The 24789-nt window shown below is 36.2% G+C and overlaps 1 protein-coding gene across 4 annotated transcripts in view; it reads left to right on the top strand.

Moving 5' to 3' along the window:
- LOC132391385 (ubiquitin carboxyl-terminal hydrolase 35-like) overlaps positions 1 to 24577 on the top strand; it is a 38730-nt gene extending 14153 nt beyond the window's left edge. For 3 of the 4 annotated variants that reach the window (XM_059964491.1, XM_059964490.1, XM_059964493.1), the window contains exons 7-12: positions 1967 to 2125; positions 3927 to 4120; positions 6397 to 6490; positions 7669 to 7775; positions 16577 to 17789; positions 21397 to 24577. In XM_059964491.1, coding sequence (XP_059820474.1) covers positions 1967 to 2125; positions 3927 to 4120; positions 6397 to 6490; positions 7669 to 7775; positions 16577 to 17789; positions 21397 to 21564 — 1935 coding nt within the window. In that variant the 3' untranslated portion in view covers positions 21565 to 24577. Of the gene's footprint in view, positions 1 to 1966; positions 2126 to 3926; positions 4121 to 6396; positions 6491 to 7668; positions 7776 to 16576; positions 17790 to 20369 lie in introns of all 4 variants that reach the window. The other variant, XM_059964492.1, reaches the window with a different exon arrangement.
- The last annotated feature ends 212 nt before the right edge of the window (positions 24578 to 24789 follow it).

A 24789-nucleotide genomic window follows, 5' to 3' on the forward strand; every position in this document is an offset into this window, starting at 1 on the left:
TTTGAATATTTTGAATTTTCAGCCCTGAAACAGTATTTCTGAAGTTGGGTCAAAACAAATTGAAACTAGATTCAGGCATTCTGCAATAATTATTATGGAATGGGCTATCAATATTAGCTTAGCATACACTGGGTGACTGAAGAGATTGTTTTCACTGAATGGACTTTCAATTCAGTATGACAGTCTACTGTGTTAACAAAGGTGATTAAGCTACTTTACGTTGAGTGAAAAAAACCCCTCAATTTGACAGTGATGAAAGCAACTTTGCATTTAAACTAGAAAATCTACTTAATTAGCTATCTGAAGTGCCTAAATATTTTAGTTACAGTATTTTTGAATTATGGACTTGCTAATTTTAGGTTTAACCATTACTTGGATCTACTCTTAACCATTGCTTTGAAGGACAATATATCAGCTTTAAGGGGAAATTTTAAAAACTGGTTGAATAGGTCCAGCTGTATTTTAAACTGCTATTTTTTTTGTGCTAAGATTGAATTATTTAAAATGTGCAAGGAAATTTTTAATAAATGACTTGGTCCTTAATTGTAGAGCTTGCTCTCTCGTAAGATTCTTACAAACTTTCTTCTAATTGTGAAGACATTACATTTTTATTTAATTAGAACCATTTAAAATGAAACTCATTGCAAGGTTTGGGTGAGATTATCCATACTTCTGCAGATGTATGTTGCCCATATAATACTTACGTTAACAGTGTTGGGCTCAGTTTTCCTGCTTTAAGTAGAGAATATGGTTGGTATAGCCTTTTATTAGAGGATTGGATACATCTTAGTGCCAGTGGAAAAGTTATTCCTGGTCAGAATGGGAGTGATTTGTAAAAATTTCATCTGTCATACCCCTTATTCAATCTTGGAAACTACATAAAGCAGTTGGGATTAATTTTTATTCACATAATTGACTTTCTTGCTGGAGATATTTGGGCAATAGTGTACGCTGCTGGCCCAAAGCTGTACCAATTCAAATTTGGAATGCTTTGAACAACACTGAGATCTTGCATGGCTTAATGTGACTGTATCAGGCTGTGCATTGCACAGCTGACAAAATCTTTGACAGATTGAATCTCCCTAGCATTCAGAAGCATTAAGAATAGAAACTTAAAAAAAAAATTAGAACATTAAACATTTTTAAAAGTTCATACGTTTTTAAGCAAAATACATTTAAACATTTAAATCACTTGAACAGAAAGTCAGTTGTAACAACAAAAACCTTGTATTTACTGTTGGTATCTTGTACCTTTTTCCTCTCTTTCTAAATATATTTAGATGCTGTTTACAGGTTCAGCAGGCCCATTTTCCTTTAATAATTGTCCTTTTGGACTTTTGAGATAATTTGGGGACCTCCTAATGTTTACAAACTGGCATTTCTCACCAAGCTCATTTAATTTGTACTTTTCTCCACTCCGTATATTTTACCTAATGTTAAGTCTTGGAGGTTTTTTTCTGTGTAGATTTTGTAGGCAAGGTAGTGGACTTCTAAAGAATGTTTTCTTTTTAAGTTCTTTGTGAATCCTGATGTAAGACTAATCATTGGGTTACACATTGACTGACAATATTAAACATTTGATGATTTCATATTGGGCAATTTTGAAAATTTAAGCTCATCAATTTACACAAGCAAATTAACAGGCTATTTGGAAATCTAATATGGGTATCATAACTTTTCAATCACTAAGCTTTAGTAGGTAGGAAACTTTGGGAAGCAGGCTTGTTTATTTAATTTTGGGACGATTGTTTTCATAAGTTTGAACCTATCATGCCATTGTTATTAATAATGTATTCATTGACTGGAAATGTGTAAGCTTTAGTTGAGGCATAGGTGTATCATGGGTACCAGTATTCTGTATTTTTCACAAAGTTACTAAAGTGCATGTCATTTGTATGACTATCCATATTCCAGTTAAACTCAAAAATGAAAATTTTTAATATTGTAACTTGCATCTATTCCGCAGCTTGTTCCTCACATTCCCAGATTAATGATGTCACTCTCTAAAGAAGAGTCCAACTCTGCTATGAGCTGTCGACAACAACTCTCTGAATTGGTACACTGCATGATCTTTCGGTTTTCAGGCTTTCCTGATCTATATGAACCTGTCATACAAGCACTAAAGGTAACAGATTCCAATAAATTAATCATTTTACTGTTTGCTAATGTTCGTCAATATTTTGTTGCATTGAAATACATCCACTTTATTATATAAAATAAGTTCAGCGATCAGTGGTTGATGGTAGGGATGATATGATTGTTATCAGTTGGGTGGAGGGTGTGATTCAAGGGAGAGCTAGTAAGGGACCCTACCTAATGAAGATTCCCGGTATTTGATGCATAGACTTGGATCTGCTTGGGCCAGACTGTTTCAGTGCTAAAGCAAGCTCTAAGTGTTATAAAGGCTCATGTTTGTATGAGTGGTTTGTAGATGATTTAGGCTTTAAGCACATAAAATTCCTAGAAGCAATCAATTGTTTATCTTGAGCACTATTGTGTATGTCTGGAGTCTTTCATTTATAACTGAAAAGATTATATGGAAAATGAAAAAGAAAATCATGGATTTCAAAAAAAAAAACAAGTATTTTGCCATAAATTACATAGTTGGCTTGCAAAAACATGGTATTGGGCAGTCTAATTTCAAAGTGGCAGTGATAATTATAAGTAAAAACTAATCCACTATGGTCAGTACCTGGCTAATTTGGCTCGTAAGAACCTTATATCCACGTGAATTTGTTTAATATTGTCATATGCTAGTGATTTTTACAATCTCCTGAAGGATTTGACAAGCTTGACTGTCGAGAATGCAGCTATGGCCATTGCTGAGATTCTGCATTGAAGCCTCAGAGGGAAAAAACCAAATCTTTGCTCAGTTCCATTACTCTGTGCCAATTAAAGTGATGAAACAGAGGCCAAAGAGTGGTGTTCAGTGACGTCTGCCTGTGTTTGATGTCTCCCTCTCCTCGGATCCTATGCCACCAGGGTTCAGAAGCAGTTATTACCTTGCAGTCATTGGCCTCCTGGTCCGGCTTCACTCACCCCAACGCTGAACTGACTTATTGCTGTGGACTGACTTTCGTGGAATCTGCTGCTCCTTTTCTATGTATTGTTTATTGTTTACACGATTTGTTCTCTTTTGCACATTAGATATTTGACAGTCTTTGTCTCATTTTTCATGGATTCTTTATTTGGTGAGTGCCAGCAAGAAGATGAATTTTAAGTGTGTGTATGGTATACTTTAATCATAAATTTGAACTTTACAGTTAATTGAGTTGTTTGCTGAAGATATACCCAGATGCATAAGAGTTGTATTTAGGGCATGTCAGTAGTACACTTTACTAAGGAACATAACAAACTTTTTAAAATTGATTACCTCAACTCCATTTGATGGCAATAGAATGATTTAATATTTTCTTTTGCAAGTATTTCTGTTCTTTTTCATCCTTTTTATTTTAAACTGTCTTTCTTGTTTGCTATTCCTCAGTTATTGTCATTGAGCTTCACAGAACTAATTACCTAATTTAATCTATATGATAATGTAACCCAGCTTCTGTCCAAAACTTTAAATGAACTATTGAGGGAGACTTTGCATTCATGGTTTTATTTCGCTGCCACTTTCTTGTGAAATAAGAATACCAGGAATAGAAGTGAGTTAAGTTTTTCATCCTTTATGTCTGCTTCCGTATCCAGTAAGGTTAGCACTGAGGTGAGCCGTATTTTCCCCACACTAACTGAATTTTCCTTGATTTCTCCCCCTACCCCAAACAACTAAAAACATTGAGTAGAGAATTCCAAAGATTTACTTCTCTCCTGAGTGAAGAAATTTCTCTTCTAGGCTGATGATGGTGTAACATAGTGTGCAAAATGAAAAGAAATACATCTTTTTCTTACATGCCATTGGAAAGAATTTGTGCCTCTTGCTTTAGGATTTTCCAATTCCAAATGAGGAAAAAATAAAGCAGCTGCTCAATAAGAATGCCTGGATGTCCCAAAAAAATGCATTGGAACCTTTGTACTCAAGACTTGCTGTAAAATCGGATACAGGAAAGACAGGACTGGCAAATCTTGGCAATACCTGCTACATGAACAGTGTCATTCAGGCCCTTTTCATGGCTTCTGAGTAAGTATCTAATGTACTTAGATATGTAATAAATAGCAAGTAAATATTGTTTTTATTAAGTATTAATTTTGTGATAGAAATATTGGCTCATTAAGCTAGATTTGTTTAAAAAAATCCCATTCTGTAGACTTCAAATAAGTCACTCTTCCCTTTTCTAATGCACTTCAGTTGGGAGGTGAAATGATCTGGACCATGAACTGTAGTTCAATGCTGTTAATGGACACTTTCAATTCCTCAGTAGGATTTATTTTTCAGTGAGACAGATGCCTATTTTATCCAAGAAGTCAGTCAAATGATTCTTAAAGAACTGGAAACATTCTCCAAGGCAGTGGTAATAAGCTTGAATAGCAGGCACCCATGGGTTCTGAAATTCTTAATGTCCAAATTGGACAACAGCTGCTATTTTGTGGCCTGTGATGCTTTGTAGGTATGACGTTTCAATTGTCATATTTGAAGACTTACTTGGGTATTGGCGCCTCGTGTTTCAAAAGCAATAAGTAATGAATTTGTCAGAAGGATCTTTAATCTTCAACATAAAGCTGAGTAAGAAAAGTAATGGTTATCAAGATTTTAAAGTGATGTCATTTCAGAATTACAGGTATTGCATACGATGTGCACTCTTTGTAAAACTAGTTTTTTAACTTGAAGAGTCGTGTAGTTTAATATAATAAAACACAATTGGTGTAAATTAGTTTTAAATTAGTTACATAAAGTCATTGAATTGGTTTTGTGTAGAAATGGGAGTAACTCAGGCCTGTTCAGAGAAGCTGCTGGCTGGTGGTGTAGCTGCTTCCCTTCATCATTAGAACACTGAGTATAATAGTTGGGAAGTCCTTTTGCAGCTTTATAAATCTTTGGTTTGACTAAAACCATGGTTGGAGTTATAATATGTAGTTCTGAACTGCATGTAATAGGGTGACATGGAAGTTTTGGAGAGGGTGCAGAAGAAATTTACCAGGCTTTTACTAGCCTAGAGGGTATTAGCTAGGAGGCTGAAAAAAAACATGAATTGTTTTCTATGGAGCATTGGAGGCTGAAAGAAGAGTGATAGAAGTGTTTTTTAAAAAAAATAAAATTGAGGCGTTGTAGGGTAAATGGTTAGAATATGTTTCCCAGGTAGAAATGTAAAACATGTAGACAAGATAAGAGTTGGATTTAGTGGTAGGTACCTGGAATGTGCCGGTAATGGCAGTAGTGGAAGTGGACACAACAATAGCGTTTGAGAGGCTTTTAAGGGATGTGATCAGGTAGGGCATGGAGGGATTGCTGTCATCTATAAGTTGATGAGCTTAATTTATTTTGGCATGGTAAGCATAGACATTGAGGGTTGAAGGGCTTGTTCCTGTGCTCTTCTGTTCTATGTCAATGCAACATAAATTCCATGATTCCAGGAGAGTATGATGGCTAAAGAGCAATGGATTGGAATAGAGAAGGGGTGCAAAGATCTCTGGAAAGAATTGGAGAATGTTATGACTGTAAGACAAGGGAAAGCCTTGTTCAAGAGGGCAAAATGGAAGAGAAGGGTCTAGAATGGGAGCCAAAATGTACATGGGTATTCCTGGGTTAAATGGGTCAGCAGTGTTCATTTACATTGGAAATATTGTATTTTTAAACTGAAATGTCTGTTATATGCAACACCTAAGGAAAAATTATATTTAAAAAAAAATCCATATTGGTTAACTTACCAGTTTCATATTGTTTCCTATTACCTTGACCAACTTTAATGTTATTTTTTTTCCTAGTTTGGGATCTAGTCTTTCAGTGGGCAAACAGGTTTGAAGCACTTCTGGAAAATTCCTTTCCTAAAATGTCCACCAAGATTAAGCAACTTGTATTTCATCATTGAGTAGTGCTATATGAAACTACAGTACTGGGAAACACTTGTATAAAACTTTTTCTTGTCTACTTGACAAAAATGTACCAAGAGGTGCCACCAAGAGCTTGGCCCAAGAAGTGAAATCTTGCAGTTTTGCACAGCAGTATCTGGTCAAAGTTCTTGAATTGTTAGCAATAGCATTTATTCAGCAACTTGTGGAGAGAACTTGTGCTAGTGTCACAAGAAATGCAATGAAAGGAAATGAGAGAGAATGTTAAACATGACAATATTCAGTGTATTTGTGTATTCCATTTGCCAATTATCAGCACCTTCTTCCAGGCTTGTTAAATTGGACACTTCATCTACAGATTTATTTGGTTTGAAATCTGCTTTACTCATAAACCATAATGTTGTGTCTGCTCTTCTGAACCTAACCAAAATATTTGTGCTCTCTTTCTAGCTTCAGGCATGCAGTTATGCTACTCAAAGAGAGTGATTCTCAGTTATTAATGATGAAACTTCAATGGTTATTTGCTTTCCTGGAACATAGCCAGGTATGGTATCCACTTTGCTTGGGGGATCGTTATAGTTTGTATAGCTTGATTGAAAAGGTATTGTATGCTAGATACAATATTCACAATGTTGTAAACTATGCATTGATATGTACTGGAAATTTGACATCATAAAAATGGGAATGCAAAGAGGATTTATTTCAGTTGATGCTCTTCACCTCACAGTCTACCTCATTATGATCTTGTGCATTATTGTTTACCTGCACTGCACTTTCTTTATAGCTGTTAAACTTTATTCTGCATTCTGTTATTGTTTTACTTTGTTTAGTCTCTGTACTGTGTAATGATTTGATCTATATGTAAGACAAGCTTTTCACTATCTCAGTACATGTAACAATAATAACTTCTATCGCTTCCAGTGTCCAGTGCATTCAACATGCACTGTTGACTTCCCTAGTTCCATTGGCCACAAACTGCAACTTGGTTTGACTGTCCTCCAATAAGGCATCTACACACTGTGAACAAGTTAGCATTTTGTACAGTGCTTCATCATTGACAGATATAAGTGTCTTGTTTCAGTCTTTTGTTCTTTGTTTTTCCTGAATTTGGCAGGCAACAAAGATATTACTTTCTTTTACAGTGGTAAATTGGATTTGGAGGGCTTGGTTGAGAACTTTTTTCCTGATGTAGAGCACGAGTGAATGTTTGTTTCCTTTTTTCCCCTTTTTGAAATGGCAGTGATGTTACAATCTTTTAAGTATTTTGGAATCTATTCATTTTACTAGATTTGAAGAATGCCAGATTAGATAGTTCTTTGTTAAGGCATGAAGACTGATTCATTAGTTTTCAAATGAAGCCTTAACAAGGTTGTTTTTTTTGCCTGGCCCTCTTCCATCTTGACAGATATGCTTGACCTCATTAATGATGGTCTCCCTATTAGAGTTGACATGCAATTGTAGAATAGCTTTTTAACCTTTACATGAATATGAGTATCTTTAAGTGTCTACCATTTCCCTTTATCTGCTAATGACTGTGCTATTCTTGCATAAGCCAGGAAGATACCACACTGTTCACTGCATCTTTTATTGAAATTTGGTGAAACCTATGATTTTCACCTAACATTGAGTATTACAAAGTTCTGGATCTTAATAATTGCAGTGCACTTATGGATCTCTTTAGCATTTGTTGAAATGATTTTCTTTTCTGGCTTGCATTTGTAGAGACCTGCCATCTCTCCCAGTAGCTTCTTGAAAGCTTCATCTCCTCCATGGTTTAATCAAGGGGCGCAACAGGACTGTTCAGAGTATTTAAGATACCTGTTGGACAGGTTAGTTAAAGGCTTGCAGATTCATATTAATCATGTTCCTTTCTTTGCCTGATGTGTATCTGATTTATACTATTAATCCATGATAACTACTTAGTTCTGATTTTTAAAAAAAATCTGTCATTTAATGGTTGAGTAGTTAATCTCTTGAACAAATGCCCCATAAACAGAACTTGCAGTCAAATAGCAGAAAGATGAAATAGCTAATTATCAATGAATATCTTAAACTCATTGTACTTTCTTAGTAATCATTGACCTTTAGTTTCCTTCTCTAGACCTCCGGTAGCAACCCAGCTGTGGCTAGACTTACTTTTCTCACCTAAGATTTGAGTGTCTCCCACATTGCTAATATCTTGCAAAATCCAGAGAAAAGTGATAAATCCTCTTTCTCCTAATTTGACCTATTTCTAAAGGCTGGGCTGCCTTTTTAAAAGTCTAAATTGTAAGCTTTTGGGAAAGCTGATATTTACGGATTTTTTCCCCCAATTTTGTTCACTTTAATGTTCTCTATTTAAGCAACATACCTTCCCCTAATTATATGCCACTTTACCTGTCAATTCTCACTTCTATTTCGTGTACTGCCCTGGTGTTTTCAAAATTCAAAGTAAATTTGTTATCAAAGTATGTACTTGTATATTACCAAATAATACCCTGAAATTCATTTTCTTGCAGACATTTATGGGGGGGGGGGGAATACAAAATAATTTACAAAAACTAGTATTAACAAACAAAGACTGATTTTAAAAAAAATGTACAAAAGTAGGCCAACTGACAACATGAATGGTAAAGGGTCCTTGAGTCTGTAGGTTGCAGATTCATTTCAGAGTAGTGGTGATTGAAGTTATCCACACTGACTCTAGGAGCCTGATAGTTGTAGGGTAATAACTGTTCCCTAACCTGGTACAGGGGACCAAACGTTTCTGTACCTCCTTCCTGAAGGTAGTGGGAAGAGAGCGTGGCCTGGATGGTGGTAGTACTCTGTTAATGTTTTCAATGGTGGGGAGGGCTTTGTGTGTGATGGACTGAGTTGTATCCACCACAGCGATGTAGCTGTATCAATTGCTTGTCTGAAATTTTATATAATTGTATCTATAGTAAATGCTATCTGTTGTGTAACTTTTGAAATCTATTGTTTTTAGAAAACAGAACAGTACACCACAGTACAGGCCCTTCAGCCCGCACTGTTGTGCCAACTTTTAAAAATGAAGGGCTATGACTCTTTTTCTTTCATCCATGTGCCACTTAAAGTCTCTTAATTGTCTCTAATGAAACTGCCTCTACCACCACTTTTGGCGGCGGGTTCCATGCGTGTGTACGGCATCTTGTGTTAACCATTGCTGCTCTGGAAAAGAGGTGCTGGTTGTTCACTCTATCAAGTCACTTCTCCTCTTCCTTTGCTCCAAAAGGAAAAGCCATAGCTCACTTTTTCTCATAAGGCATGCTCTCTAATCCAGACTGTGTCCTGGTGAATCTCCTCTACTCCCTCTAAAGCTTCCACATCCTTCCTATAATGAGATGACCAAGTGTGATCTAACTAGAATTTTATAGAATTGCAACATTACCTTGTGGCTCCTGAGCTCAGTCCCCAAACTAATAAAGGCCAAAATGTCAAGGCCTTCTTAACCCCAAGATCTCACTGTTCCTGCACACTGCTGAGAATCCGGTCATTAACCCTGTATATTGCATTCAACTTCGACCTTCCAGAGTGAATCACTTCTCAGTGCTCCAGGTGGAATTCTTAACTGCCACTTCACAGCCCAGCTCAGCATCCTGTCAATATCACTTTGTACTTTTCTGGATTGAGTTACATTTATCACTTCTCAGCCCTGTCCTGCATTATGTCCATGTCCCTTTGTAACCTATTGACAACTTTTCTGTACTATTCACAACAATGCCAACCTTCATTGCTAACCCAGCCTTCCACCTTCTCATCCAAATCATGTACAAAAATCACAAAGAGTAGGGGTTCCAGGATAGATCCCTGTGGAACATCACTGGTTATGGACCTCTCCGGGTAGAATACACTCCATCTCCATTCTCTTGTTAAGTTTACTCTGAATCCATGCAGCCAAGTTTCCCTGGATCTCATGCCTCCTGACTTCCTGAATGAGCCTACCATGGGGAATTTTGAATGCCTCCCTAAAATCCAAATACACTATTATTGGTGTTGCAGCAGCTAGTACTGCTCTCTTGCACTCATTTTTCCTTCATTTAGCCCATTAAGATTAGTGTTGCCAAGGCAAAAACTATTTAAGATCCTTTGTGCATCTTAATCTTGCCCCTACTCCTACCTGCTCCACTTTCTTCCATCATATTCCTCCCCTTAATCCTCCTTGGTCAGATTCACTTGAGAGATGAGGGTGAATTATATTCTTTTTGATGCTATGAGACTTTGTTCCTTTGGTTCATATAGAATCTTACATTGAATATTGTGGCAAACCTAGTCTGATGTAGTTGGATGAAGGTTGGTAATGCTTTTACCACTGCATTTGTAAAAGCCTCTTGTAAACCATATGTTTGCAACAGAAGACCTACCTGTTACTGACTTGAGTTGTTGGTGATTGGCATCCGTCTGTCTTGAAGGACAATGAGTGATGATCATTACGCCTGGGTAGAAGGTATGGAGATCCTGAGATGCCCAGTCGTCAAGATCCCCCTCTCGGCCTCACCATTGTAGTCCAAAGGAAAGCTTATGAAGCAAAATGTTTGGCACCAGCTGCCGGAAGGATGTTCAATGACATCCAGCCACCTTAGGGATTCCACTCCAGATTTGCTGATTGGGTTTACTCCTGTAGCCTTCATCTCTCTCATGGCTACCCAAAAAGCAGTGGGGCTATTTACCCATAGCTAGGGATCTGGTTCACAAGCACTAGGACGTGTCCATACACTGGTTGGCCTGTGTGCTACATGTGCAGGGGCCAGACCACCTCCCCATTCTCTGTAGTTCAGCCTAGCAACTGACTTGAGTAGCATTGTTGCTATTGACAGTTATTGTCAGTTATCTGTTTGGATAGAGCAAAGAAATGGAAATACAATGGATTATAAGCAATTGGGGCACATTGGCCCAATTAAGTGACTCTCCCAATTAACCAAAGTTTCATGGAAATAGTTTAAAAGGTATGACTCAGAGGAACTTCTATTGAACTGAGTAACAAATTTTGTATTTAAATGAAAGACAGAATGAATTAAAACACTATCAATACTATTACCTTAATTTAAAATTGTATTAGTTCCAAATAGTTATCAGTGGAGAAATTCATCCAGTGTACACTGCCACGTTCTTTTGATTGACCATAAATGAGCAAAACTAGCACAGATACCTAGTGCAAATAATGGACTGCCTTCATACAAAATGCTAGCATTGATTGCATCCTCCAAATCTTCCTTTTCATTGTAACATTCAAGATAATTGTTGAAACCTTCCAATTCTCCATAGTTTGTAACTTGTTGAAGTAAGTGAAATCTTCACTCTTTGCCATTTCTGACATTATCAAGCCTGAATGCTTTAAGCCACAGCGAGCAAAACAGTTCTGAATTGTTATACTACTTATTTCTTGCCATCAGTGACAAAAATCACTGCTTTTTGAACACAAATGCATGTAACTGACACTTTTAAAAGCTATTTGTTCTAAGCATGGTGTAGTGTCTAATGGGTATACCACTGATCCTAGTTAGAAATTGTTCTGCAACAGTCTCCAGTCCCAAATAGATGAAGGAAATCATGGCTATTTTCTCAATTTGTTTTTGTTCTTTGAGTTATCCCAAATAAGCGGCTGCACACAATTAACCAGAATCCACTGTTAGTAGAAAGGGTAGGTGAATAAAACAGTGGGGGTGGGGGGAGTTAAGTGAATTAGTTAGCGACCTAATTTTCAAAATGACATGAATAACTCCAGTTTTGATTAAATGTATACTTTGGGTAGGGGAAGAGCACATCACATCTTGTACTTTTGTCATGGGCTTCTTAATTTGAGATAGCAGGAGATGGGCAGTGAGTAATGTGGGAATTAGAAGAGAAGAAATGGTCAAGTCAAGGGTGGTATTGAGAGTTGGTTGGTAGATGGCAGAAAATAGAGCTATTTTTAGACAAAATAGTTAAAAGTTGGTAGAAAGCATCAGAAGGATGTTAACACAACTGTCTTATGAATTCCAAGCAATGGTGGCTTTTTGTAATGGGGAGGGGGAAATCGGACATGATTGTCATAGGCTTTAGTTGGAGCATTTTTCCATGCTAGAAAAGGTTTTGGACTTTGCATTCACTTCCAAAAAAAATAATGTGCTCACTGGGATATTTGCATCTTAACTGGAAGAAAATATGCTAATTGGTTCCATCACTGTCTTGATATGGAAGGGATCATAAAAAATCTCAGCCAGCTCCATCAGGTGCACTAGCCTCCCAGCAATGGATTCTTCAAAAGGCAATGCCCCAAAAAGGCAGTATTCATCTTTGAGGACCCCCATCACTCAGGGCATGCCCACTTCTTATTGCATTGCTACCATCAAGGAGGAGGTATAGTAGCTTGAAGGTGTACACTCAGTGTTTTAGGAACAGCTTCTTTGCCTCCATCTTTAGATTTCTGAATGGACAATGAACAAACACATGAACACTTTCTCACTTTATTTTGCTCTCATTTTGCACTAAGTATTTAATTTTTTATATATATTTCTTATTGTAATTCATATAATGGATTGCAATGTATTAATGTCACAAAACAACAAAATTCATGATATACTATATGCCAGTGATAGTAAGCCTGTTACTGATTCTGATTTATTGCAGATCATCTGGATAGTTTTATTTTGTTTCATTGTTTGGCAGACATCAGTCAATTTGAGTTACAGTTGATTCAATCGGTGCAGGAGCTCCCAGTCTAGTGGTCTGATATCAGTTCAAAAGAAAAATATTCAGTTTTTCGGAGGCAGGAAGAAATTTCTGTCTGGGCCTGGGATCTGCTTGTCTAAACATCAGGAAAGTTTGGAAATAGTTCAAGTCTTGCTGCCATGTTTCATAATAAAAGGAAATTTACTTGTAGAATGTATTCTTGAAAGTAATTTAATTCCTAAACACAGATGATTTTGGAAATTAACCAAAATCTGTGCAAACTTAACTACGCAATTATTTTGAAAATGACTTTGTGATAAAGTGCAGGTTTTCAGAGAAGCTAGTAAAATATTCACCAGTGCTGTGCCTTAATACAAATGGTTCTACATTTTGGAGTGTCATACTGTCTGAAATCAGTCACCACAAGATTTGCAGATGAAGCTTACAGAATGATGAGTGTGATATGCTTAAATGTTATACTCTTCATTTTTGTTTTAAATTTAATTGCCCTGTAAGATGTAAAAGTCAATTTAAAACTTTTATCAATTTAGCAGATAGATCAATGAAAGAAACCATGTTGTTGTAATTGTAAATGTGTCACTGGAGACACTGAAGATGGATATAAAAAGGAGGTTATTCGTTACACAGACTACTACTTTTTAAACACAGGCCTATAAACTTTTAATTACACTTTCAATGGCTATAATTACCTACTGCAGTTTGAATTTGGAGCAATAACTGTGCATGATCATATTTACAATGGGAGCTTTTCAACTGACAGAATTTAGTATTCAAGTACCAGTGACTGTTCTGAGTACAGCATCTGACACAAAAACACCTCCTTTTTCACAGTGATGGATGACAATATATACAAGTTGATTGGAAAATGAGCATGCCCTAAACTGTGTGTCAGGGATATGCCTTTAACATTGTTTTAATACAGGTGATAGCCACTTAATGCCTTCCCTGATTTCATCATGAAGGCTCCCTCAAAGGTAAATTAACATGAGTAATAACCTATTATCTTTTGCTGTGTAGTTGTAATCAATCCAATTGTCCCACCTCTAAGTTCAAGTGGCCTTAAAGTAACAGCAGAATTTAAATTATGAACAGGTTATTTATTTGAATACACTTCACATTATTCTGTTACTGTAGAACAATAATAAATTATTTGGACACAGTTTAAAGACCTAGCTTGTTATAGACTATGTAATATCCATGTGGGGGCATTGTACTAAACTTGGATGGGTCATACTTGCACTTAAGAGATTCATGAAACCCAACCATTTGCAGCCTTTATGGAAGGAGACCTTCCATACATCTTCAAATTTGCTGATGACATGAAACTAAATGATAAATGTGTATAGTTTTGAGGATGAAAGGAGTCTTCAGGGGGATAGATTTGCTGATTACTAGCAACTGGGCAGGAGTACATTTTTAAGAAAGGTACAAAGTACATTTGGCGCAGGACAAAAAATGCTGAATACTTCTTACAGAGAAATTGGAGAAAGGGATGTCCTTGTTCACAATGTACAATATTATGTTCATTGATGTCTTTACTGTTTATGTTGAACTTCATGTAATCAAGGGAATTTTATTGTGTTAAAATTATTAAGTTTAATTTTGAAAATTAATTGATAACATTGCTAATGTAAATAGCATTGCTATTGTACCTCAACATAAATACTGTATGAATGAAATTGTAAGCTTTGGCACACATTCGCAAAAGATAAAGGAGGAAAATAAACACACTTTACACTCAGTGAAACTTTTGTTGTTGCACCAGTGATGACAAATATTGTTCTGAGAGTTAATGCAGATAGCACTAGTTTTATCAGTGACTCCACACCTATAATTAGATTTGACCAAGTTCAATCACTGAAAACAATGCCTTGCATGAATATATAAATGCTGTTCATATTGCCATTGCAAGATTTTTCAGACAGTTAAAAGTTTTAGGAATGGAATTCCAGTTTCAGAACCTCATGCCTGGAGTTAAGTGCTTTGATCCAGTCACTGACTGATATTTCAATGTTTTATAGTTATCTCTTAAGTCAACAAATTTTGCCTCCAAATTGTGCTGCTTTGTAAATCAATTAATGTCATTTCAAAATCCCCTAAATCAATCCACTGCAACCCAAAAAATTCATGTTTTCTAATGTTACACTGTCTTCATACTTTAGGAATTTTGCAGTTTCTTCAAGTGACATGAACTCAATAAATCTTAAATTTGTTCCATAGTTGAAATAATGATGCTCAGAAATTGCACAATGTCCTCTTCTGGAATTTGAATCTCTATCATGTTTTGCTTAGGTTTGGGAAATACTTAAAAGTGCTATTTTTGGCATCATGTTTAAATCATTCCTGCTTGATTTCAAAGGCTTTTGTATTACCACGATTAACAGCAAGTATTTTGCTAGACCCTTGTAATTTGGTGTTCACATTTAAATGTGAGGGGAAAGCTTATAAAAAATCAATCTACAAATCTGTCATATAACTCTTTGAGAACAATTTTCTTTCGTTGAAAACAGATTAATTTTATCCACTCATCAAATTGGTTAAGGGTGGAAGCACTACTAAGCCAATGAACATTGTTGTAGATAAGTAGAGCTAGGGACACCAGAATTCACCTCGCTCAATAAATTCTGAAGATCTTTTTTTTCAAACAAATGAAATTAATTACCTTAGTTACAATTTTCATCACTACTTCAAGTTTCTTAAGGCCATTTTTTTTGCACTCAAAGCCTCTTCATGTACTGTACAATGGAAGTTTATCAGTGCATCTTGAACATACCGCTAAAATAATGACAAAACCTACCTCTTACCTCTTCATCAGCCATACTTGGTACACCATCAATGTCGTGGAAACTAATTTTGAAATGTTAACTTGTCATGTGTTTCTGCAACCCTCTAGCTGGTGCCAAGCCAGCATGAAACATTTTCTGTGAAAACCTCTCACTGCTCTTGGGTTGTAAAAATTCATTATGTATCTTTTTATTATGGGTGTGATTTTAAAGAATTGAGGAGTGGCATTGCATGCTGTGTGGTGACAAAGTTTTTGTTCAGGAACTCCAGCATGCTTGACCTATTGAGTTCCTCCAGCATAAGATTTCCAGCATCTATAGAATCACTTGTTTAAAACTTTCTGCGTGTGCCACCCCAGTCTAGAAGTATGTTCTCTAGTGTTGAAAAGTGAAGGTATTTCTGAATATTAAAGCAATGGAGCAATAAAGTGATAGGGCAGAAAAATAGTGTGGTATAAATTAACCCGCTCCTGTTCCCATATCTTGCTCTATTCAACTAATTAAGTTTCTCTCTATAATGTGGCAGACTATTTATCTCCCCACTTGCATTGGATGATTTTAGAAGAATAAGAAGACCATTATTATGATTTTAAAAGTCACAGACTGCAGATGCTGGAAGTCTGGAAACTCAAAACATAATGCTGGAAATGTTCAGCAGATCAGCAGCACATTTCAGTTGAAATGCCCTTCATCAGACCTGAAACATTAACTGCATTTCACCTGTAGATGTGTTTTGCCTTTGAGTGACTACAGCACTTTTTGTCTCATGCTTGTCCTTGCAAGTTCAAATATTTCCACTTGAAAATGTATGTGATTGTCAAGCTTTAACATTTAAACCACCTGCTACAATATAAATTTTAAAGTATTCCTCAAAATTCAAAGTATGAATTTCCTTAAAATCTCATGTTATTTTGCCAGAGATAAACTTTTATTTAAATTTACTTTTGACCATGAGTGCTTGGTTGAAATTATTTTTAAAATTTTGTCTGCCTGCTATTTACTCATCAGAAAATCTAAGTAATCATGTGCAATGTTATGGTTATAATTAATTTATATATGCTGCTCCAACTTTGTAATGTCTAGAACAAGTTTAAGTTCTTAACTGGAAAGCTAATTGATATCATGGAAATGACGGTCCTGTACCTTTTTGTGGCTAAACATTTAATTTTATTTTCAAGGCTACATGAAGAAGAGAAGGCTAGTAAAGGAATTTCTCATGGACAGAGACATTCAGGCAATGAACCTCGTATAGAAGGTCGAGATCCAGAGAAAACATTAATAGAAAGAATGTTTGGTGGAAAGATGGTGACTAGGATCCTTTGTCACTGTTGTTGTAATGTTTCCTTCCGAGAGGAAGCTTTTACAGATCTATCCCTAGCATTTCCACCGCCTAACAAGTTTCTACAAAGGTGTGATCATTCAAGTGACCCTAATATTTCAATGAAGATTTCTAGTGCAGATAATTTGATATCACAAGCTGAGCAACAACAGTCTCCAAATAAACAGACACAAACAAAATATAAGGAGCATCCAGTGCGAGTGGTACCAGTTGAAGTATTTGGTACCCATGGAAAAGCAAAGGAGGAGACTACGGCATCTAGAATTGGTTCCCTGCCACAGACTGATTTTGCAGTGGCCTCGGGGGAGAAAATATGTGACTCAGCAGATTGTAGATCAGTGTCTGATCTCATTAACTACTTTCTTTCACCAGAAGTGCTGTCCGGCGATAACAGATATTATTGCAATAAATGTACCTCATTACAAGAAGCAGAAAAAGTGGTAGAATTAACTGGAAATCCACATTATCTTATCTTGACTTTATTACGATTCTCCTTTGATCTTGCAACAATGAAGCGCAGAAAGATATTGGATAATGTATCAGTTCCTTTAGTCCTTAAACTACCCATTAGGATAAATTCAAAGGATGGACACAAAATTTGTGGCAAAAATCAACAATATAAAATAGGAAACTGGAGCCCTTTTGTGGAGGATACTATGTATATGTCAATTGTATATGACCTCTGTTCTGTAGTGGTACACTCCGGGATATCTTCTGAAAGTGGACATTACTATTGCTATGCAAGAGAATGTGTGGATGCAGACCCTGTAATCGGCCCAAGTGAAATTTTGGGTGCTGAAGGTAGAACTGACGGAAAGTGGTATTTGTATAATGACACCAGAGTTTCATTTTCATCATTTGAATCCATCAGCAATGTTACCAGTTACTTTCCCAAAGACACTGCCTATGTGTTATTCTACAGACAGCGATTAACAGGACAGTCTTGCTCTGATGGCGAACCTATTACAGCTAATGTGGGACTGTATAGCGAAGTAAGATTAAACAAAGAGTTGATGGAAGCCATTTCCAGGGACAACATTCAGTACCTACAGGTAAGTGATTTAGACTGCTGATAATTTCAAAATTAGTTCACTTACCAAACTTTGATTTTTAGGATGCTGTGACTGTTACCATTTTGTATTAATTTGTTTTTGTAAGGCTTCACAACAATTGATGATAAGTCTAATAGATTTTAAATGGAACTATTTTGGATAGAAGTCCAGGATTCTGAACTTTCTCAACCCTTACTGCGGCTTTCAATAACCTGTGCTCATAAAGCAACAGAATGATATAGAGCATGTCTGTGCTGACCATGAAACCAGTCTTAACTAATCCCATTTGCTTGCATGTTGCCTCTATTTCTCTTCCCTAATTGTTTGTGAATCTTTTTAAATGCCTCCGTAAATGTTGCAATCATATCTTCTACCTTCCTTGGAGTCATCAAGTTCCAGGTATCTGCCACTCTTTATATTTAAAAATATTTCATTCTCTCAGCATCTAAACCCTTCCTCTTTTTTTTGACAATTCCACCTTGGGAGAAAGATGTGGACTGCCTACTGTATCTATACCACTTGAAATTTTATATACTATAATATTGTCTTTTAGATTATGATATTCCAGAGGGAACAATCCTAAGTTTGTCCAAATTATCTTATAGCTAATGCACTCTAATCTAGGCAACATCTGGTGAACCCTCTCCAAAGGTTCCTATAACATGGTAGCTAAAACTGAATATAATACTTTAAATGTGGTATAACTTGTTTTTTTTTTATATATACAACTGCATTGTGACTCTCAAACTTTTATACTCTTAGGTTCTGACCAATAAAGGTATGTAAGCCACCCTAACCACTTCTGTTGCCGTTTTCAGAGGGTAATGGACGCAGCAGCTCAGGATCCCTTAATACATTAATGCTCCTAAGGGTGCTACTATTTCCTGTGCATGTTCCTCTTGTTTGACCTCAGAACTCCAAAAATGCATTACTTCAGACTTGTTCAGATTAAACTCAATCTCTTATTTCTTTGTCCATGTTTCCAGTTGATTCCTCCTTCAACTTTCCTCACTAACCACAACTCCACCTACACCTTCATCCAAATCATTTGTGTGTGAGGTGTTGCAAATAAGAGGACTCAGCACTAATCCTTTCTGAACACCACTGGTTACAGACCTGCAGACAAGAAAACAGTCCTCTACTACTACTCTTTCTGCTATGACCAAGTGAATTTTGTATTCAGTTTGCTGGGAATCCCACATAACTTGGTCTGCTGAGCTACCTACTATGAAGGACTTCGTCAAATGCTGTATGAAAGTTTATGTGGATAACATTCACTACCCCATCCTCAACAATCATCTTTGTCTCCTTAAAAACCTTTTGAGCAAATATGTGACTCAGGATCTTCCCCATATAAAGCCATGCTGACTGTGCAAGGAGTCCGTGACTTGTAGCTATAGGTCTCTGTTCTTGTGTTCCTTGTAAAATTTTGCCCTTGATTTAAACTGTCTTACCTCCTTCCTACCAAAATGTACAACTTCATTATTATTTAAATTTAACTTGCTGCTCATCTGACCATTTCGTTCATCTATGCTTTAATATCCTTCTTGGTTGCATATACTTCCAAGTCTTGTATGATCTATAAATCATTGTTATAAATAAAGCTAGTGATTCTAGTAACGAGTGCTGGAAAATTTCACTATGCTTTCCTTCTGTATGGAAAATAATCTTGTCACTGCTTGTGATTCCTGTTACATCCATTTTTCTGCTTGAGTTTCTATAGCTCACTGTCTATTCCATGGTCTTCGGACGATGAGGGGCTGTTATTCGTACTATATCAAACGTCCACATAGACTGTCACAACTCCCTTTGTGTAAGTGACTGGTAGGATCTGGAGAACATGGAAAGAATTTTAAAAAATGGAGATTAGTGTAAGTGAGGAGTTGATTGCTATGGATGCAGAGGCACAGTATGAAACAAGCCTCTCAGTGCACTATGATAACCATCTCCTTTACCGTTTATTCATCAGATCCAAGTGGATTTTGCCTAACCAATCCCCACTTGTCCAAAAGGCTGCTAAATGTATTTCTAGTTTATTATTTCACATGCTCAAATATTGCAAAAGGCCAGAGAAAGATTAGGGTATAGTGTTTTTTAAATGTGCTTTTACAGATCGGAGGTATTTAATTGCAATACAAAGGCCAATGTCATCAGAAGATGAACCCCCATATGCCTTTCAATTAGACTAAACTCTTTTTGATAAGGTATGGAAATGGGGCAGCAAATGTGCACACTGAAAGCTTGTGTAAGCAGTAATGATATTTATGATTTAATGACACTAGTGGGGACCTCAAATTTTAATTGTGCATGTTAACTGTGACTAATAACCCTAGAAAGAAGTTGTTGAAGCTTAGTGACTTGTACATGCCAGAGGTGCACCTGGCTGGGCAGGGTGAATCCCATGTTTTGGCTTTTCTTTGGTGTTTAATGTAACTTGAGCATTATCATTACTACTTAATGGTCATTAACAAATTTTAAATAATGGTGACTGTGACATGCAAGGAAATTGCAACTATTATACTTGTTTCTGGAGATATTTTCAATTAGATCTTCATTCTGTAATTTTCCTTTTTTCTGCAGACTGATTTGTTATTCCATGGACCAGCAAGCACCAGTTCTTTAGAAATGAGTGAAATCTCATGTGAATAATAACATTTTATATGTAATAGCTGGAAATTTCAAACCAGGGTTAAATGTCTGTTGAGATTCAGAAAACTAATAATATTTGACAGTTGTGCAGATGTATAATGCAAAGGATCATGGCCAAATTGCTTTTCTGTTTGTATAATCTTTCTTTTGTAACTCTAAGTTTTATCTGTGCTGCTACTTGTTGGAGGTTTGAATGGAGACAACATTTCTGAAGATTTATCCTGGGCCCAGCATATTGATGCAATTACAAAGAAGGCAGGACAGCAGTTTCATTAGGAGTATGTCACCAAAGATGCTTGCAAATTTCTACAGCTGTACTGTGGAGAGTATTCTAACTAGATACATCACCGTCTGGCATGGAGAGGCCATTGCACAGTATCACAAAAAGCTGCAGAAAATCGTAAACTCAGCTAGCTCCATCATGGGTACTAGCCTCCTCAGCACTGAGGATGCTTTCAAAAGGTGCTGCCTCAAAAAACAGCATCCGTCATTAAGGGCTTCCATTACTCAGGACATACCCTCTTCTCACTACCACCATTAAGGAAAAGGTACAGAAGCCTTAAGACATACACTCAACATTTTCGGAACAGCTTCTTCCTCTCCACAAAGAGATTTCTGAATGGACAATGAATCCATGAACACTACCTCAGTATTTTTTTTTTCTCTCTTTTTGCTCTTTTAATTTAATTTTTATATATACTTTATAGTTTTTAATTTTTTATGTATATTGCAGTGTACTTGTTCTGCTAAACAAATTTCGCGACATATGCTAGTGATATTAAATCTGATTCTGACCACAAGGCAAGACTGCTTCAGAAACTGAAGCAATGCAGACAAATTGGCCAACTAAGGTCAAAACATTGTACCATAGTTAAATGCTTAGCTGATGTATCTTAAAAGGTGAAAGTCAATTAAAGATGTACAGTATTAATTGAAAGCATGTTAAAACTGTTTCTAGGAAGAGGAAAAAGAAGCAAGGAAAAGAGCTGACCGTATAACATCTGTTAATTCACCATCATGGTGGAGACGTTTCGATGACGATGAAAATGGTGGATCTTCCGGAAATTGTGGACCATCTGCTGGAGGAGGAAATGATTTGGGGTCCTTTGGACATTTGATTTTCTAAATTTAAATAAGGTCTCCTTCATCCTCTACCTCAGTTGCATTATTTTGTGATAGCTGCAGAACATAGTCTTTTCAGGGGATCATTGGGGATTTGTCTTTTTAGTTGCTCAAAAATACTTGCCTGCTGCTTTGTAAATGTTTGGATTTTGGGATTATTGGAAAGCAGCAATTGACAGTTTGCCCAAATGCTATAAAATGCTTTTTTTGCATGGAGTGTAATAAAATTCAACATGTTTGGCAAATGATGGCTTCACTTCCAATATAATGTATTTCTTTCTTTGGGAAATATTACATATATACTGTAGGAATTTAGGAGCTATTCATAGTTTACTCAATTAATAAATTTCAATGAAGGTAGTTACAGATTTTATTACATTTTATTATTGTACAAAGCTTTATTTGAAACTTTTCCTCCCTGAATCAGTTGCTTTAAAGATATGCCAACCATTATTTGAATGCTTGGGGATTCTCAGGGTCAGTGGTAGTTTATTAATCTGTATTCGGATACTTGTAAAGAACTATGCATTCTAATGTCGCTCCCAGCAGCCCAACTGGCTTCAGGCAACTATCTGTCCACAACACCCATTCATGCCTCTCACAATATCACTAACTTTGTACAACTACTTGGAATTTCCAATTCCCAAGAACAGAGCTGACTATTCATTGGGGGTGGAGGTGGAAGAAATCTATAGTAATACTCAATATTGTCATGGTTGACTCTTGTATCATGAGAAATAGAAGCTTTGCATGACAAATTATCTGCTTAGAATAATTAATTTTTTGCACTTTGGATTGGTTAGCTTTTATGTGATTATTTTATTTAACTTTTAATTTTCAGGAGATTTTCCTGATTAAATAAAGTTTTATATGCTGCTGTTATTTTCAATATCCTTAAGTTGCATCTACAGGACTTTTCATAAATGATGTCTAATTAATAATATCCATGTTGAATGTTGGACTGCAATATTTCTTGAACTTAGTAAATATTAATAATATCAGATTTTTGCTGGCAGAAATGGAGAACTTGTTGACTTGTGTCCTTTGCATACAAAATGGAATTTTGTTATTTGATTCCTATCTGTAGTACTTTACATCAGTAGCAATGGAGATGATTGGAAGCAAGGAAATATCTTATTTCCATGTTCTTGGCTGAAATGAAAATGGGCTGACTGATGAAAGGTGGGCAAGAAATCTTTCTATACGAAAGAACAAACTTGTATAGGGATAGGCAAAGATAGTAAGTTTCTTCTTTGTCAGAGAAAGTGTTCATCTTTATCTGAATCTTGCATGACTGAGTACTTTTTTTCTAAAATGTGTAGATGGGGGCTTGGTGTAGAGGAAGAGTTACAGGTGGGAATGTTCTTGACTGAGTTCATATTTTTTGTTTTCAGATCTGTGAATTTTACCTCAAACCAATATGACAAACGCTGTTATCAGCTCATTGCAATGTGCCTAAATAAAGAAACATGGGCATGCTTTATTCACTTTCTTCGCAATACAAATGGCTCAAATCAGGAGATCCAGTCAGAGTGGCAATAAGCTTGTCCCATTGGGGGGGGGGGGGGGGGGAAGACATTTAGTGCTGTTTAACTGTAGTTAAGGGGGTATAGCCAATGGAATCTCTGTTTATATTGTCGCATTTATAGGGTAGAATGGCTTGAGTCTATAAACTAATTTCATGTGTTCATTTAAATGTGTCATTCTTTAATTTAGATGTGAGCTGAAATACTTGATTAGTATATGGAATTAAAATGTAGTTGCACATCTTGATTGCAATACTAACAGCAGCAAGTTGAGCATACTTCAGGCAATTTTGAACCTCTTAATTTAAGCTTTCCAAAAAATTAACCAACTCCACTTTGATAGTCTGTAATGATGTTCAAAGGTAAACTTGTCTTCTCTAGAACCCTTCTATCATTTAGTTATAACATTTTGTGGTTTGCAAAGCTTTTTGCTCTGATTTTCAAAACTAGCTGGTCTGAATCCACTGTTTCTTTTAAATATAGTGATCACTACAAATCTATTGAATTTCCCTCTTTAAGTAGGTGCTCATGGTCTACTTTAGGAGTTAAATCTTTAAGTGACAATAAAATCACCACGTTTCAACTTCTAATCCTAATTCTAGTTATAGATTTGGTTGTTCTCACCATCTGCGTCGTTAAGTCTGTAACTCTTTTTGTATTTTGTAGCTAGGGCAGGAAACACCAGTGTAATTTTGAGCTTTTTTAAATTTTAAATCGAACAACTGAAATTGGTAATTTTGTCTTTGTAGTGGATTGTAGATTGGGATATAGAAAATGTTAACATGAACAATTAACTTGCACTTATGCTGTTTCTTAAAACAATCAAGTTTGAAATATAAGTTTTATCCTGTGTTTACATAGAACTCTTGCACTCTGCCACAGCAACTGAGTAGAGCAAGCCTACTTTTTTGTATTGCATTTTAAAATGTAATCAACATTTACATAGCAATCAGTTGAGTTAACCAAGAGAGTAGGCACAGGCAACCTCGGAGTTACAGCTGTTTGAGTAATACACAAATCACTATCAGAATGTTTGAGATGAAGTGAAACTTAATCTTACAGAATTTTGTGAGTGGGGGAAGGAGTACAATTTTTAGTAAAACTTTTCCACCCCTCATTTCTTGATGCACCCACAGATGATATTGTATTATGATAAACTAATGAGAAGTGCTTTGTGTGGGAGAGCAACCTTACCGCCCTGCATTACTCCCCATTCCATCAGTCACATAACGTGTGGGTCACCAGTAAGAAGACTAAAGAAGGCTTTTTGCTAATTAGTAATTTCAAAAATAGCATCAGTGTACAAGGTGAGCCCATTTTTATTGCAACAGAAGTGCTAATGAAGTTGTCCATCATTGCGAATTCTCCCAGTGGCATTTATTTTAAGAATTTTTAGAATAAACTAAAATTGTGCATTTATTCAGCATTGCAAATTATCATTAAGTAGCAGATACCTACAAAAGGAATGACAATAAATACTATTATAATGTTTCCTCTGTTTTTAATTTCCATCAATTAAGAAATCCACTTCTGTTGTGTGGTGTGCGTACGTGGGTGGGGGGGGGGGAAGAAGGGTTAGTGAAATGGACATCGTAATAAGTTGTGCTTAATCTTGACAAGTCATTGCATTTTGTAAGTTGCACCAATTAAGTTTTGATATTGTTTTACTGAAATTGAATGGAGTTTATTTAAAAGGATTCTCT

This window comes from Hypanus sabinus, chromosome 3 (assembly GCF_030144855.1).
Source record: "Hypanus sabinus isolate sHypSab1 chromosome 3, sHypSab1.hap1, whole genome shotgun sequence".
NCBI lineage: Eukaryota > Metazoa > Chordata > Chondrichthyes > Myliobatiformes > Dasyatidae > Hypanus > Hypanus sabinus.